This window comes from Procambarus clarkii, chromosome 2 (assembly GCF_040958095.1).
Source record: "Procambarus clarkii isolate CNS0578487 chromosome 2, FALCON_Pclarkii_2.0, whole genome shotgun sequence".
NCBI lineage: Eukaryota > Metazoa > Arthropoda > Malacostraca > Decapoda > Cambaridae > Procambarus > Procambarus clarkii.
In genome coordinates, this window is record NC_091151.1 from 12,634,979 (window position 1) to 12,648,415 (window position 13,437).

The 13,437-nt window shown below is 43.7% G+C and overlaps 1 protein-coding gene across 6 annotated transcripts in view; it reads left to right on the top strand.

The window, feature by feature from the left end:
- The first annotated feature begins 1,221 nt into the window (after positions 1 to 1,221).
- LOC138364255 (uncharacterized) overlaps positions 1,222 to 13,437 on the top strand; it is a 286,182-nt gene continuing 273,966 nt past the window's right edge. For 3 of the 6 annotated variants that reach the window (XM_069323655.1, XM_069323656.1, XM_069323660.1), the window contains exon 1: positions 1,222 to 1,451. In XM_069323655.1, the coding sequence (XP_069179756.1) occupies positions 1,278 to 1,451 (174 nt within the window). In that variant the 5' untranslated portion in view covers positions 1,222 to 1,277. The remainder of the gene's footprint in view (positions 1,452 to 13,437) is intronic. The other 3 variants (XM_069323650.1, XM_069323652.1, XM_069323644.1) reach the window with 2 other exon arrangements.

Sequence of the window (13,437 nt, forward strand, 5' to 3'; positions counted from 1 at the left end):
ATGCAACGAGACTGGTTCCTGAGCTGAAGGGTTTAAGCTATAAGGAAAGACAGGGAACTGGACCGTACCACACTGTAGGAAACGGGAGAGAAGGGGGAATATGATGATGTATAAAATTCTAAGGGAAATTGACAAGGCAGACAAAATAATACTGTTCAAAGGAAAGAACAGCAGAACGAGGGGTCATACCTTACCTTGACCTTGAGGTTACCTTGAGGTGCTTCCGGGGCTTAGCGTCCCCGCGGCCCGGTCGTCGACCAGGCCTCCTGGTTGCCGGACTGATCAACCAGGCTGTTGGACGCGGTTGCTCGCAGCCCATAGGAAATTATGCAGTCATAGAAGGAAATTAGAGACCCAAATGAGTGAGAGACGTCAGAAGGAACTTTGTCAGTGTCAGAGCTCTCAATAAGTGGAACTGGTTAAACGTTGAAGTCGTTGAAGCTAATTAGATTAAAAAAAATGTATGTGTAAATATTATTCAAGCGTGAGAAAGTAGACATTGCAATAATGTAAGAATGTTTAGAAGGCTGGGTTAGGAGCCTAGCTTGACACTGCAGGCACATCTAGGTGAGTACATCTAGGCAAGTTTACACAAACACATACACGCATGCACGAGTCCTTGCAACAGTTTATAGCACTCTAGGGTCCTTGTCCTAAGGGCCCGGGGTTGATTCCCGGTCGAGACAGAGGAAACGGGCAGATTTCCTTCCACCTGATGTATCTTTTCATCCAGCAGTAAATAGATGCCTGGGAGCTATACAGGTGTTGCAGGCTGCTTCCTGGTGATGTGTGTGAGAGAGGAAAAAACACATGTAGTTGACATGAAAGAAAAATGATAGGGCTGGAGTCGGTAAATTACGCAACCAGGAATTCGAAAGGTGGAGTCAAAGAGCTAAGAGTTCGGCCCTACATGTTGGTTTTAGATTTAGGTACGCGGAAGGGAATGTCCATGTAGCACGGGCTATAGTGAGCCCGACCCTACAGGCACACAGTAAATACACACACACACAGGACGCTGAGCACCGTAACCGGTTGCTGTACCTGGCCCCTTCCCTAGACCCCAACATAACAGTTACAGAAGGGGTTATGGAGCTTCCAAGCTACTAGGTGGGTGTGGTAGTGGGTTTAATGTCCAGTAGTGAAGTATGTGCTTTTAATACATGCTCACACTTGCTCATACTTCACGTTAATAGAAATAAACTCTATATTAATATTGTTGAAGTGACTTTACTTGTGAATTATTTGTATGTGAGGCGGCGTCATGTCAGGTGAGGTGAATGGCGTCACAGGTAGTTGACCCATCAGGCCAAGCTAGTCAAGAGGCGCGGCGGCGGGCAGTGTGGCGCGGGCCGGCGTGGGGAGAGGTGCTGCTCAGCGCCCGCCTCATTGGTTTTACTAAATTAGTCACCTGGACAGTCCTGTGCATGAGGTTACCTGCGCCAGGCTTACAGGCAAGTTACTCTAGATGATTAGTTATTTTATCACATTGTATTCTCTTGGTAGAATGGTCTATATTTGCTGACTGGTTAAATAAGCATAGTTACAAGATGTTAAGGCTTTATTTAAAATAATTAAATTAGCTCAGGTTTACTCATTTAAGATAATGATATTGAGTAATATACCTTTGTCTAGGTAGACTTTTGCCCTAGCTTAAGACTTTTGATGAAACTTATTAAAACAAAATTAAATTCTAAAACCACTATGTGATTATCTATTCCACATCAGCGACTTAAGTGTCAACCTTATCGTGTAATTGACCGCTCGACCAAACGCAGGTGGAAAAATGTCTACAAATTTATTATAGTTAAATTCTGGTATAAGGTATTTCTTGTGAACTATCAGATTTCATTCCTTGAAACACGGACCAAAGACTTTTAATCTAGCAAGCGTCACATACACCCCCCCCCCCTCCCAGCCCATCCTATGTGAATGAAACTAGCCATCCTGAGTCAGTGTCGTCCACGCTGCCGCAAACCCCCAGAGATTCCTTAATTAACATTAACGTCCTGTGTAACAAAGTACTATTTTTGTAGAATATAAGTAAACATTAATGAATACTAACTGTATATAGGTCTAGAATAGTTGTTGAATGAAATTATATCGCACGAGTGTATTCAGACCCTCGTCTCTCTCACCTAATAAATAATATATAATAGGTGATATATCAAAAACTATTTTAAAAAAAGTGTGTTAAAATGTATGAACTGTTGTGGGTCAATGTATGGACGAGCATAGACTGAGGACAAGTTAAATGTGAAGTGTTCTTCACGTCCATATTTGGCTGCCGGGTTAACGACCACTTGGCCGTTGTGTAGAACGTTCATGTTTGGCTGCCGGGTTAACGACCACTTGGCCGTTGTTGAGAACGTTCATGTTTGGCTGCCGGGTTAACGACCACTTGGCCGTTGTGTAGAACGTTCATGTTTGGCTGCCGGGTTAACGACCACTTGGCCGTTGTGTAGAACGTTCATGTTTGGCTGCCGGGTTAACGACCACTTGGCCGTTGTTGAGAACGTTCATGTTTGGCTGCCGGGTTAACGACCACTTGGCCGTTGTGTAGAACGTTCATGTTTGGCTGCCGGGTTAACGACCACTTGGCCGTTGTGTAGAACGTCCATATTTGGCTGCCGGGTTAACGACCACTTGGCCGTTGTGTAGAACGTCCATATTTGGCTGCCGGGTTAACGACCACTTGGCCGTTGTGTAGAACGTTCATGTTTGGCTGCCGGGTTAACGACCACTTGGCCGTTGTGTAGAACGTTCATGTTTGGCTGCCGGGTTAACGACCACTTGGCCGTTGTGTAGAACGTCCATGTTTGGCTGCCGGGTTAACGACCACTTGGCCGTTGTGTAGAACGTTCATGTTTGGCTGCCGGGTTAACGACCACTTGGCCGTTGTGTAGAACGTTCATGTTTGGCTGCCGGGTTAACGACCACTTGGCCGTTGTGTAGAACGTTCATGTTTGGCTGCCGGGTTAACGACCACTTGGCCGTTGTGTAGAACGTCCATGTTTGGCTGCCGGGTTAACGACCACTTGGCCGTTGTGTAGAACGTTCATGTTTGGCTGCCGGGTTAACGACCACTTGGCCGTTGTGTAGAACGTTCATGTTTTGCTGCCGGGTTAACGACCACTTGGCCGTTGTGTAGAACGTTCATGTTTTGCTGCCGGGTTAACGACCACTTGGCCGTTGTTGAGAACGTTCATGTTTGGCTGCCGGGTTAACGACCACTTGGCCGTTGTTGAGAACGTTCATGTTTGGCTGCCGGGTTAACGACCACTTGGCCGTTGTTGAGAACGGGCTGTGGATGAGTAAAGTCTGAAGTTGGGTTTTGCCATTCTGTGAAGTCTTTTTAGCTCAAAAAATGTCTGACCTGATAGATTGTCTTGCGGGATGTTTCTCAAACTTTACATGAAGATGTTCAATTTAGTATTTTGATATGTTTAATGTGAAATTTCAGGTATGTACGAGGGTGCATCAGTACAGCGGCACTGCAGGTATGGTCAACCAGACCCATGAAATTGGTCTCGTACAACGGCACTGCAGGTATGGAGGGATTAAAGTTACTTTGAAAAACTTCTCTCTCATCACAGTTGGTCATTATGTAATGGGAAACATATTCCCGCCTCAGTACAATAGGTGAAGGGAACACGTCTTAATAATTTTAGTAGGTACTATACCTTGAAGCGGTTATCTTCTAATCGGTGTAGTCTAAAGCACTCCATGTGTTAACCACTTCAGAGTGGAGAAAAATCTTCGGGCCCATAATTTGAACATTTAGTTGTGGTGTATCATATGGTTAATGTTACGCCAACAATTTCGATTACATATCAATCCTCTTCCCTTCCCCTACCTCCCCCACCTCTCCCCATCCATACTTGTTAGTCTGTCTTCTATCCCACCAGTCCAATCAAATATAAATAAAAATACCCAAGAAAGTGATGCTTCAGCTTTGGTAAGGAGACTCTGGCAAGAGGAAAGTATCGGGGCTAAACCTATCTAGCTGATAGGTTAAGCTCCGATACTGATAGTCGTACAGTTTCGTGAGGTTGAGCACTTGCAGCGGCCATCATCCGCATATTGGACAAGGTATTGGTAGCCCCTGAACGCTTCGGCATTTCTGCAAATCGACAAATATTGTGGTAATGCGGCAGGCTCTGTGAAGTGCTCGAGGTGAACGTTTCTGGGTCTCCGGAACGGGGTAACGTGGTGTTCCTGGTTTGTTGTTAGTGCTAAGTGCCCCTCGTTATTGAGGGGAGAAATGATTATATAATAACTGGCGGATCTGCTATGAATACTCAAGTGGCATATGGTTTATGCTGGGAAAGGAGCCGTTACTAATGTCACTGGGATATTCCTTTTCCCCAAGCTAACAAAGAAGGCTCCGAAGGCAGCAAGTTCTAGGCCGGATGTTCGCCGATGGTTTCCTTCATCCCAGACTACAGCTTGTTAACTTTCTTTTGGATGCTTCCTGAAGCTGTAGAAATATATTACTTGCGTAGAACCATCCTCTATAGATTGGATGTTTGTTCCCGTACAAGATGGTGTCGCTGGAGAGGAGCCAGTGTCTTGGCTGCTTCTTGTATGGAGGATGCGGGGCAGCCTCTTGCTTTAAGGACTCTCCCAGAGCTCCTACAAGGCTTTACCTAGATTATTTTGCTCGCTAAATATACCTTTGACTCAGATTCTCCGGAAGAAAAATCATTGTATTAGAACTGTTGGATGATAGTTATAGCTTTGGGATTTGAGCAGCGGTCATCAGCAAAGCACTGCTCGAGAAATGTTCGAACGTGATCAGTTGAGCTGTGTAACAGCTCGTCCTCGTAAAGAAAGGTTAAGGTCCATTCCATACACCTGCCAGACCTCCTCTTTATGAATGGAAAAATGGTTTACACATGACTCACAACTGATGACGTTCAAACATTTCTTGAACAGTGCTTCACTGACGACTTTTGTTTCAACCACAATGTTGTAAATGCTTCACCCACGTATTACAGATACAAATAATCACCATGAGAAACTAAATGCCTAACTTAATTAATGCCTAAATATGCAAAGTATGCTAATATATAAAAATATGTATTTGAGAATGTCTATTTTGAATGAACAGCGTGTTATATGAATGCGCCTTTAGTGTCGACCACTGGGTGGAATAAAACCAGAAAAAAAGTTGCGTGTAAACTTGTTTTTCATTGATAAACAAGAAGTTCGTTGGCTGGATTAACAATCATTTGTCTTATTGATGAGACGGTGTGAGCGAGGCGTGAACTATTCTTGAACAGTGCTTCACTGACACCAGCTTCTCGAATAGCAAGTCTGTAAATGCTTCACTAGTGGACTACAAACACAAATCGCCAAAAAGTCTAAACACATAATGTACGCTTAATATACATTGAATTTTATGGTATAATAAATTATGGGAACAAATATTTTTATTACGGTGTTAAAGTTTATGAACGTCTCGTGGGACGGCCGCTGCTCTAACGAGCCTAGCCTGAGGACGAGTTGATTAGTGTGGCTGGTGTTCACTATAGTGTGTGGAGGCCGTCAAATATTGCATGCATAAATATTTTTATCACAGCAACACTAACACTTGCTCCGATCATCGTCCCTTTAAACTGGCAGTACGAATTGTTGTCCGCCCTGAAGAGGGTGACCTCAGTTACACATACGAGGCACTGTTATTAGTGCCTTATTTGTGGTCCTGCAGACTCCACCTTCCCTTAGTTTTACCGTAATTTTGTCCTTAATTTAATACAAAAATTGTGCCAGTGCTCTGGCAGCCTTCCTGGTGTGCTTGGGTTTAGGGCCGACAAAAAGTGGGTCGTGTACTTCAGTCTCTGGCTGTAGGATCAGAAATGCCCCAAATGGCTTGTTTATTATCACAGACCAACCAGGTCGTAACACTTGCAGGAGAGAATATTCGAAGTAAATCTTTTGTATGGGACTTTACCTCTTTGTTGTACCAAAATCTTTCTTCCGTTATACCCGTAGTCGCCGTCTCTTCTGTAGCTCTCCTCTAATTCTCTCGCCCGCAGTGTTTAATCAAAATCTAATGCTCCTCTGAGGCCAGTGTTACACTTGGCGATCGTTCCCTTGCCTGTGACATGGTGTTCAATCAGATGACCTGGTTTCTATTTTAGGGGAAGAACTGCGGCGTGCTCTGGGAGGGAGGGGAAGGTAGCCTCTGTTATCAAATACCCGCAGGTCATCCCATGGTCTCTGTTGTAGCTGTAGCTGCTTTGTTGTGGAACTGGTCTTGGTGACCAGGCGTCTCCTCCTCTTAGCCTCTTGGTCTGGGCCTGTCGCTGTCTCCGGCCTGTTTGCCATCTAACTTTATTAAATGAAGCTTTTATTCTTTCATTCGACATGTATACATTTTCTGCTGTATCCTGGGTTCCTTATGGATGATTTAGGAGTACGTATTTGGTAATTCTTAAAATTCTTTGTCAAAGTCCATAAGTTATCCAAGTCTGCTTGGAGTACTAGTTTTATCATTATCACATACAGGCAAGGTTAGAAGAGACTCCCTGGCTTCATGTTTTCACTGTTGATGCCGTTGATGGGTTCTGTCAATTCGGTGCTTGCTGCACGGTATTGGCTGGGTTGCCCCGGTCAGAAAAAGTACATCATTTGGTCTAGTTTCCCTTTGATCTTGTGAACGAATAGACAAATAACAGACAAACAAATACCTAAACCAAAGATAATTCCATACACAAGTAATCTTTGTCCGTTCCATGTCTTGGAAAAGTACTAAGGAGGTTAGAACTGCCTTAACGTGTGAGTGAACCCTTCTGTCCTGGGAGCACGAAACTAACCCTCTGCAGACGGAGTAACAATAACGTGGCTGAAGTATGTTGACCAGACTTCACACTAGAAGGTGAAGGGACGACGACGTTTCGGTCCGTCCTGGACCATTCTCAAGTAGATTGGGTTGATAGATTTCTAACAATCGACTTGAGAATGGTCAAGGACGGACCGAAACGTCGTCGTCCCTTCACCTTCTAGTGTGTGGTCTGGTCAATAACTAACCCTCTGTTGTATCTGATTGGAACCACAGAGTTCCACTGACTGGTATAATCCACCCTGGTGATAGACATTGCAACGACGCTTGGAGTATCCGTGGCCATCCCAGCCAGAGGGCTGCCCATAGATACCCAGCAAGGCTGACTTTGGCCTCAGACCAAAGGATACAAGAGTGTGCAGGAATGGAAATGCTCTTCTGGAGATTCCACACTGATATAAAAGCGTGGAGCCCATCTGGTCATACTCATTCGCACAACTTAACACAGTCGTGAAATTCCATTCTCTTCTACCAGGACAAAATTATGCTGTCTCCTTACTCGTCTGGGTGATGTAGTCAATCATGTCTGTGCAGCCTTTATCCTTGAGATTTACTACCTATGGTATTTATATTATAAATTTTGTTTCCTTGTAATTTCCCTTTTGGTATGCCAGGCTTTGGCCTTCTGGTCACGTGTAAGTTCTGGTACCATGAGTAAGTTATCCCGACTAACACCATATATTCAAATGTCAATAGTAATCATTCATTTCCCTGGGATAAAGTCAAGCAGGTTCATCATTACCTTTAGTCACGTGGGTTCTCTTAAATGTTGGCTTGAAAAGTTTCTTGTTGCCATGTTTAATAGTTTAGCTTGCGTTGTACCACTATACGGTTCTTGTATCTGTGCATGGTTGAAGTCCCCATTATTATTACCCGATAGATTTCTAACAGGCGAGTCTACCCTTTGTTATAGTAGGTACTGCTATGTTTGTCATAATATTGCCGGGGTCTGTCGTTTAATGGAGGGTTATATATTACGGCTGCTATTTTTGGTCCTCCCTTCATGGTGCCTGTTCTGTAGTCTCTGAACTCCTCCCACCCCAGGATATCCATCTCCTTGAAACACCAGTCCTTATCAGCAGGGCCGCCACTCCTCCCCATCCTTCCCTCTGCAGTGTGTGGTGTAATGTTGGCGCCAGTACACAGCCTTCTGGCACTCCAGAATAACGGACAAAATAGTCAATGTGGTATTGGAGGAATCTTTCATTTTGTAGTCAGAAATATTTTGTCAGAAGTGGAAGGTCATTCCTAATTATTTTCTGGTAAAGCCAATGTGTCGATGATTTTTAGTCTACTAACAGGTGTTGCCTTGATTTATTGTGTGGTTAGAGTGCAGCTTCTCGGTATGTTAAGAACGTATTGTTCAGACCGGTTGGGGCTGACTGAGATTTTCCGTAGTGTCACAATCTGGTGGAGGTTTTGTGCAGCCCTTATACATAGGTTTCGTATCTAAACAAATCACAAATTTTTATACCGGTGTTTTCAGGCCGTTCGGAGTTCTAGTTGGATCTTAAATTTTGATGAGGCAATTATTTAAAGTGTGACGGCTTTGGAAAGAGCAGAATTCTAAATTAACCATCTTAGTGGCGGTTGTATATGATACTTGAATTGTGGTGTACAGATAGAGATATATTGCATTAAATAATATACAGGAATATAAATAATACAGGAATATTGCATTAAAAGGAATGTTCAGTTTCACGAGATTGTAGACATTTTTACTCTGCCATTTATCATACAAGGAGTGAGGTGGTATGTTGCACCACTTAATAGTGTGTTAACGGCACATAATAATTTATCTCCGAGCAATGCTGGAGATGTAGGGTCTCCTATGACCTGAAGGGAAAAGGTAGTGTTGACTTGGATGATTCTCTCTAGTATGGTTGGAAGCTTCAGTTCTTTCCTCGTGTTAATTCTTGTGCTTCTTGGGGCACCAAGAATTACCCTCATGGCTTCGTTCTATTCTAGTTTGCTCAAAACAGAGGCGGGGAAGCTAAGTGCAAGGCATGATAATCAAGTAGGGATCTAACAAATATGTTGAGTAATCTAGCATATTTAACATGTATACCAATATTCTTACTAGTAAGTATTTTCAGTGATTTGAATTTTAACCTACGCTGTAGGTCGTTTACAATATCACTGATACCTACTCGGGTATTTGTGCTGCCCAAATATTTGTATGGTTTGGTTGTTAACTTTGAAAGCAAGAGGCGCACTGGTTGTTTTCTGGGAGAAAGAGCAATGGATAAAGTTAAAGACCGAATTCAATGCTTTTATCAGCGAGTGACTCGAGTAGAGATTGCAGTCTTGTTTTGTTTCAAATATCCAAACTAATGTCTTCGACATCACAGATGACAGCTTTATCAGCAAGTGAGCAAATACCAGTTTTTGTGCATTAGGATATTGAACTGTTGGGCAAAGCGCCCTACTCTGGGGTGTACCCAAATCAAAGGGTGCAGAATGTTTACTTTTGACTCCCTTGAAAGAACTGAGGCAGTTCTGATACTCGTGTACCCCTTGAGCTATGTCAAATCTTCCCTAAACTTTTAAGAGGCTAATTCTAAGATTTCTCTCACCGTTTTGCTGTATTAAAAAGAGTTTAAGGTCAATAAATGCCACCTAAGAGCATGGGTCTTGTCTAACAATATTCAGCATATCAAATTTGAATGCTTCTTCAAGGAAGGAAACCATACAGGATAGGAGCAAGTTGGGGGTTAATTTGAAACATTAACCTGTCGAGTATAATTCTCTCGAACTTTACACATACAGGATGTCAGACATGGGTCTGAAGGCACAAAGAAATCACATAATGTGATGTATAATGAGGAGGAGGTTGTGAGTAGGATTCGATCATCTGTTCTGGGTACTCCCAAGCATCCCAGGTTGGAATCCTTTTGACCATGTTGTGGTAAAGTTGTCTAAGGTGTTTGCTTGGGAGTCCCTAGAGCTTAGGTTCGACTCCTTCTCACGGCTCCTACTTATTTTATCGTATGGGTCAGAATGTTTGCGAATTTGGCTTGGGTATTGGTATTAGTCAGTACCCAGCGGTCAGGCAATATACCATGCCTCAGACTTTGATTAGTCCTCTGCTAGAACTATTTATAGTAGGGCAATTGAGGATGTGGCAGATACCTTTTGTCCGGGTTTGACAAACAATTGCAAGGGTTGAAAACGTGGATGAGTGACGTTGCAATGGTGTTCCTTACAAAGTTGCAAGTTTAGTAAACGGAAATTTTTTGAGTTCCAAAATAAAATAGTAGTTAAGGGCATAAGTTGTGAACGAAGTTAAAAGGGAAACCCAAATGATTCGTGTAGTTTTTCGAAATGTTTCATAAATTAGGTAGTGGAAGTGTGGTTGTTCAACTGTAATTTTCATTGCAACATTCTTGAGAATGATGGGAAAGTGAAAAATAGATAAATTAAAAAAGTTTAAAATTGATTCGTACAGTATATAATTTTGTATAATGAAATTAAGGATTAGCAAGAAAGATACAGCAAGCATTATGCTTAAGTTTCGGGAGGAGAAACGTTTAGGGAAGAGTTTCAAATTGTCAGTTTCAGTGAAGCAAATAACGATTTACAAAGGAAAAAAGTGTAAAGGGTATTTCAAGGAACGCTTCAAATTGATTGTGAAACAATTAAGGTTTACAGATAGCAGATATGCATGTCGAGGTTAGTTCAAGCATGAACGAACGTTTAGGGGGAGTGAAATACAATAACTGTTAACAATGAATTCTTTCCCGTACAAGTGCAAAACCCAGTCGTGACTGTCTTCCCTTCCAATCATCAGCTGACAGTCGTGACTGTCTTCCCTTCCAATCATCAGCTGACAGTCGTGACTGTCTTCCCTTCCAATCATCAGCTGACAGTCGTGACTGTCTTCCCTTCCAATCATCAGCTGACAGTCGTGACTGTCTTCCCTTCCAATCATCAGCTGACAGTCGTGACTGTCTCCCCTTCCAATCATCAGCTGACAGTCGTGACTGTCTCCCCTTCCAATCAACAGCTGACAGTCGTGACTGTCTCCCCTTCCATTCATCAGCTGACAGTCGTGACTGTCTCCCCTTCTATTCATCAGCTGACAGTCGTGACTGTCTTCCCTTCCATTCATCAGCTGATGAATGCCCCCCCCCCACCCTCCTCCCACTCGACACCTTTAGTGTATGTTTATTAATCACTAACTCTCCTTACCTAACCTAAATAGTCCTATTGTATGTACAGGAGCAAATTAAGTGTGATACCAACACAAGTATACCTTATGCAGGCGATGAGTCGCAATAACGTAGCTAAAGTATGTTGACCAGACCCCACACTAGGAGGTGAAGGGACGACCTTCGTCCTTCTAATGTGTGGTGTGGTCAACACAAGTATACCTTAGTGCAACCTGTTAAAACATCATCCACCTACCAGTGATTCATCGTCGTGTTAATCCACCATTCATCTAACGGTTCATGCCGTTATCCACCATCTCCCAGCGCCTCCATCCAAGTGTCCCATAGTGCTAGCTCCTCTGGCTGCTGCTTCCCATTTTTTTAACTATTGTAGAGAATCGTACATTAGCGATCCAACTGTGTAAGGTGTTCCTCATTCAGTATATTAAGCATCATGTATTATGCAGCATATTCTAATAAGAAAAAGGTTATTCAGAAGTTTTTTCCGCTGATAGCACGTATTAAGGATGTCGATTATACAGTGTGCTTAAACATAATACTCTACTGATGTAGAAAGGAACACTAGATTATATGATTACTAACATCATAATGCGTGTGTTAACTCGCACAATGAAAAATGTCAGTTAAAAAACAATAATGCACACAGGCAACCTATGCGCTGGACATTATCAGTAACATTCCCCAGGCGTGTTTGAAAATGCTGTCGCCTTGTTGTTTGCGGCGTGTGCCTGGGAATGCACAGTGCATAGGTTCGAATTCTCATCACGTCTCTCACCGATTTTCATTGATACATCACGTTAGTGTGATTGCTCTGTGTATCAGAGGTACCTATCAGTCCAACTAGATGGGTACTCAACCCTCTTGAAGGGAACCTTTTCTTAACACTTTGACTTGCCTCGCTAATATGGCTTCTGTTACGGCCCTATTGGGTCGCAACCGGGTTCTTCTCTGATGTTATTAGTTTGGGTATCCGGCCCCAAGTTAGTAGTGGCTTTCAAGGGGTGTGTTCCATAACGCAATTTAAATTAAAGGGGTAGGGATACATATGCACTGCTTTATATATATAATCACCACCACCATAAATAAATATTTAAACTGTCACACGGGGGTATAAATACACAATGTAGAGAATCGTCTTCCTCTGAAGACACAGGATGCTCCACGGTGCTCACGATGAGTAGCCCTGGTTTCTTTCCTCGTGACCCACACTGAATCCTCTTGGCTTCTCTAGGCGAATCTACCCTGGCCACAGGCCAGCCAAAACACGGTCCCACTGGGTGCTCCGTCGTGGAGGCCTTCAACCACAAATCCAGCCTGTAGCTGGCAGGTTCCGATCAGCTCCGCTGTGTAGGCCACTCCACGACCAATACTAGGGTTGCGAGCCCTAGGCAGGAGCCTCGTGTGATTCCGCTGATAACTCTCCTCTCTCAGCACCACAGTGGCTAGTCTCTTCCAGCAGCCAGCCCCGGATAGGACGATTCCTGGTACTGCCACGTCACAGGCAGGCTAACACACTCAACAGTGATCGTCCGGGGGTGGCTCTCAGCTTCTGCAGAGCAAACTCATGAAGAGACCTTGGGTAGACTGCCCCGTCGTCCAATACAGCAGTCCCAGGTCGACTCTGTAATCAGACACGTCATTAGTACTGGGGCTAGTGAGCCTCGCTTACAGGCTTAGACACAAACGTCCACCTATCCACTCCATAGATGGCGTTGCTGTCTAAGCGCCACCTCACCAGAGGTCAGCAGCTTCTATGTTATGAGCTGATCAAGACGGGAATCCAGCCCCTGTGGCCGGTATATCCCGTCCTCGCTAGATGGTGTCGTCCATTTGGAGGGGGTTTCGGGAGCTGACTCACAGATAGCGTTGTCGTCACTGCTCCGTGCTACGACGCTGGACTCTGGTTCGTAACAGTTCTCTCTTCACAAATGTCAATGATTTACAAAACATCCAGTCAAAATACTGGTATAAAAAATGCATAACAAAGAACATTTAATACTCAATACAAAGTGTTAAAATGTGCCTTGTTAAATAAGAGATTTCCTCTATACTTGCCGACTCTCCTGATGACAACTGGCCCAGTGTAGGACACGCCAGGGATGGGTCAGGTAATCTTCGTCTCAAAGACTCGGCCTTCATTTGTTCAGGAACTGACAGGCAAATCGATGTGGACTATGATGCATGGACTAGTCACAGTGGAAGACAATTCAACACACAAATAGCAAGTTCTTGAAAATCAAATCCACATCCAGGTGTCGTTATTTACACAAGATGGTGACTGTGACCACAGATGGGTGACCACTGTGGTCAAGCACTTACAGCTGCCCGAGGTTCAGGAACCACCAGGAGGATGATGGTAATGTTTGTACCTGTAGTACTGAGGCTTGAAGCTGCTAGAGATTGCTGGTGGCGTACACAGTC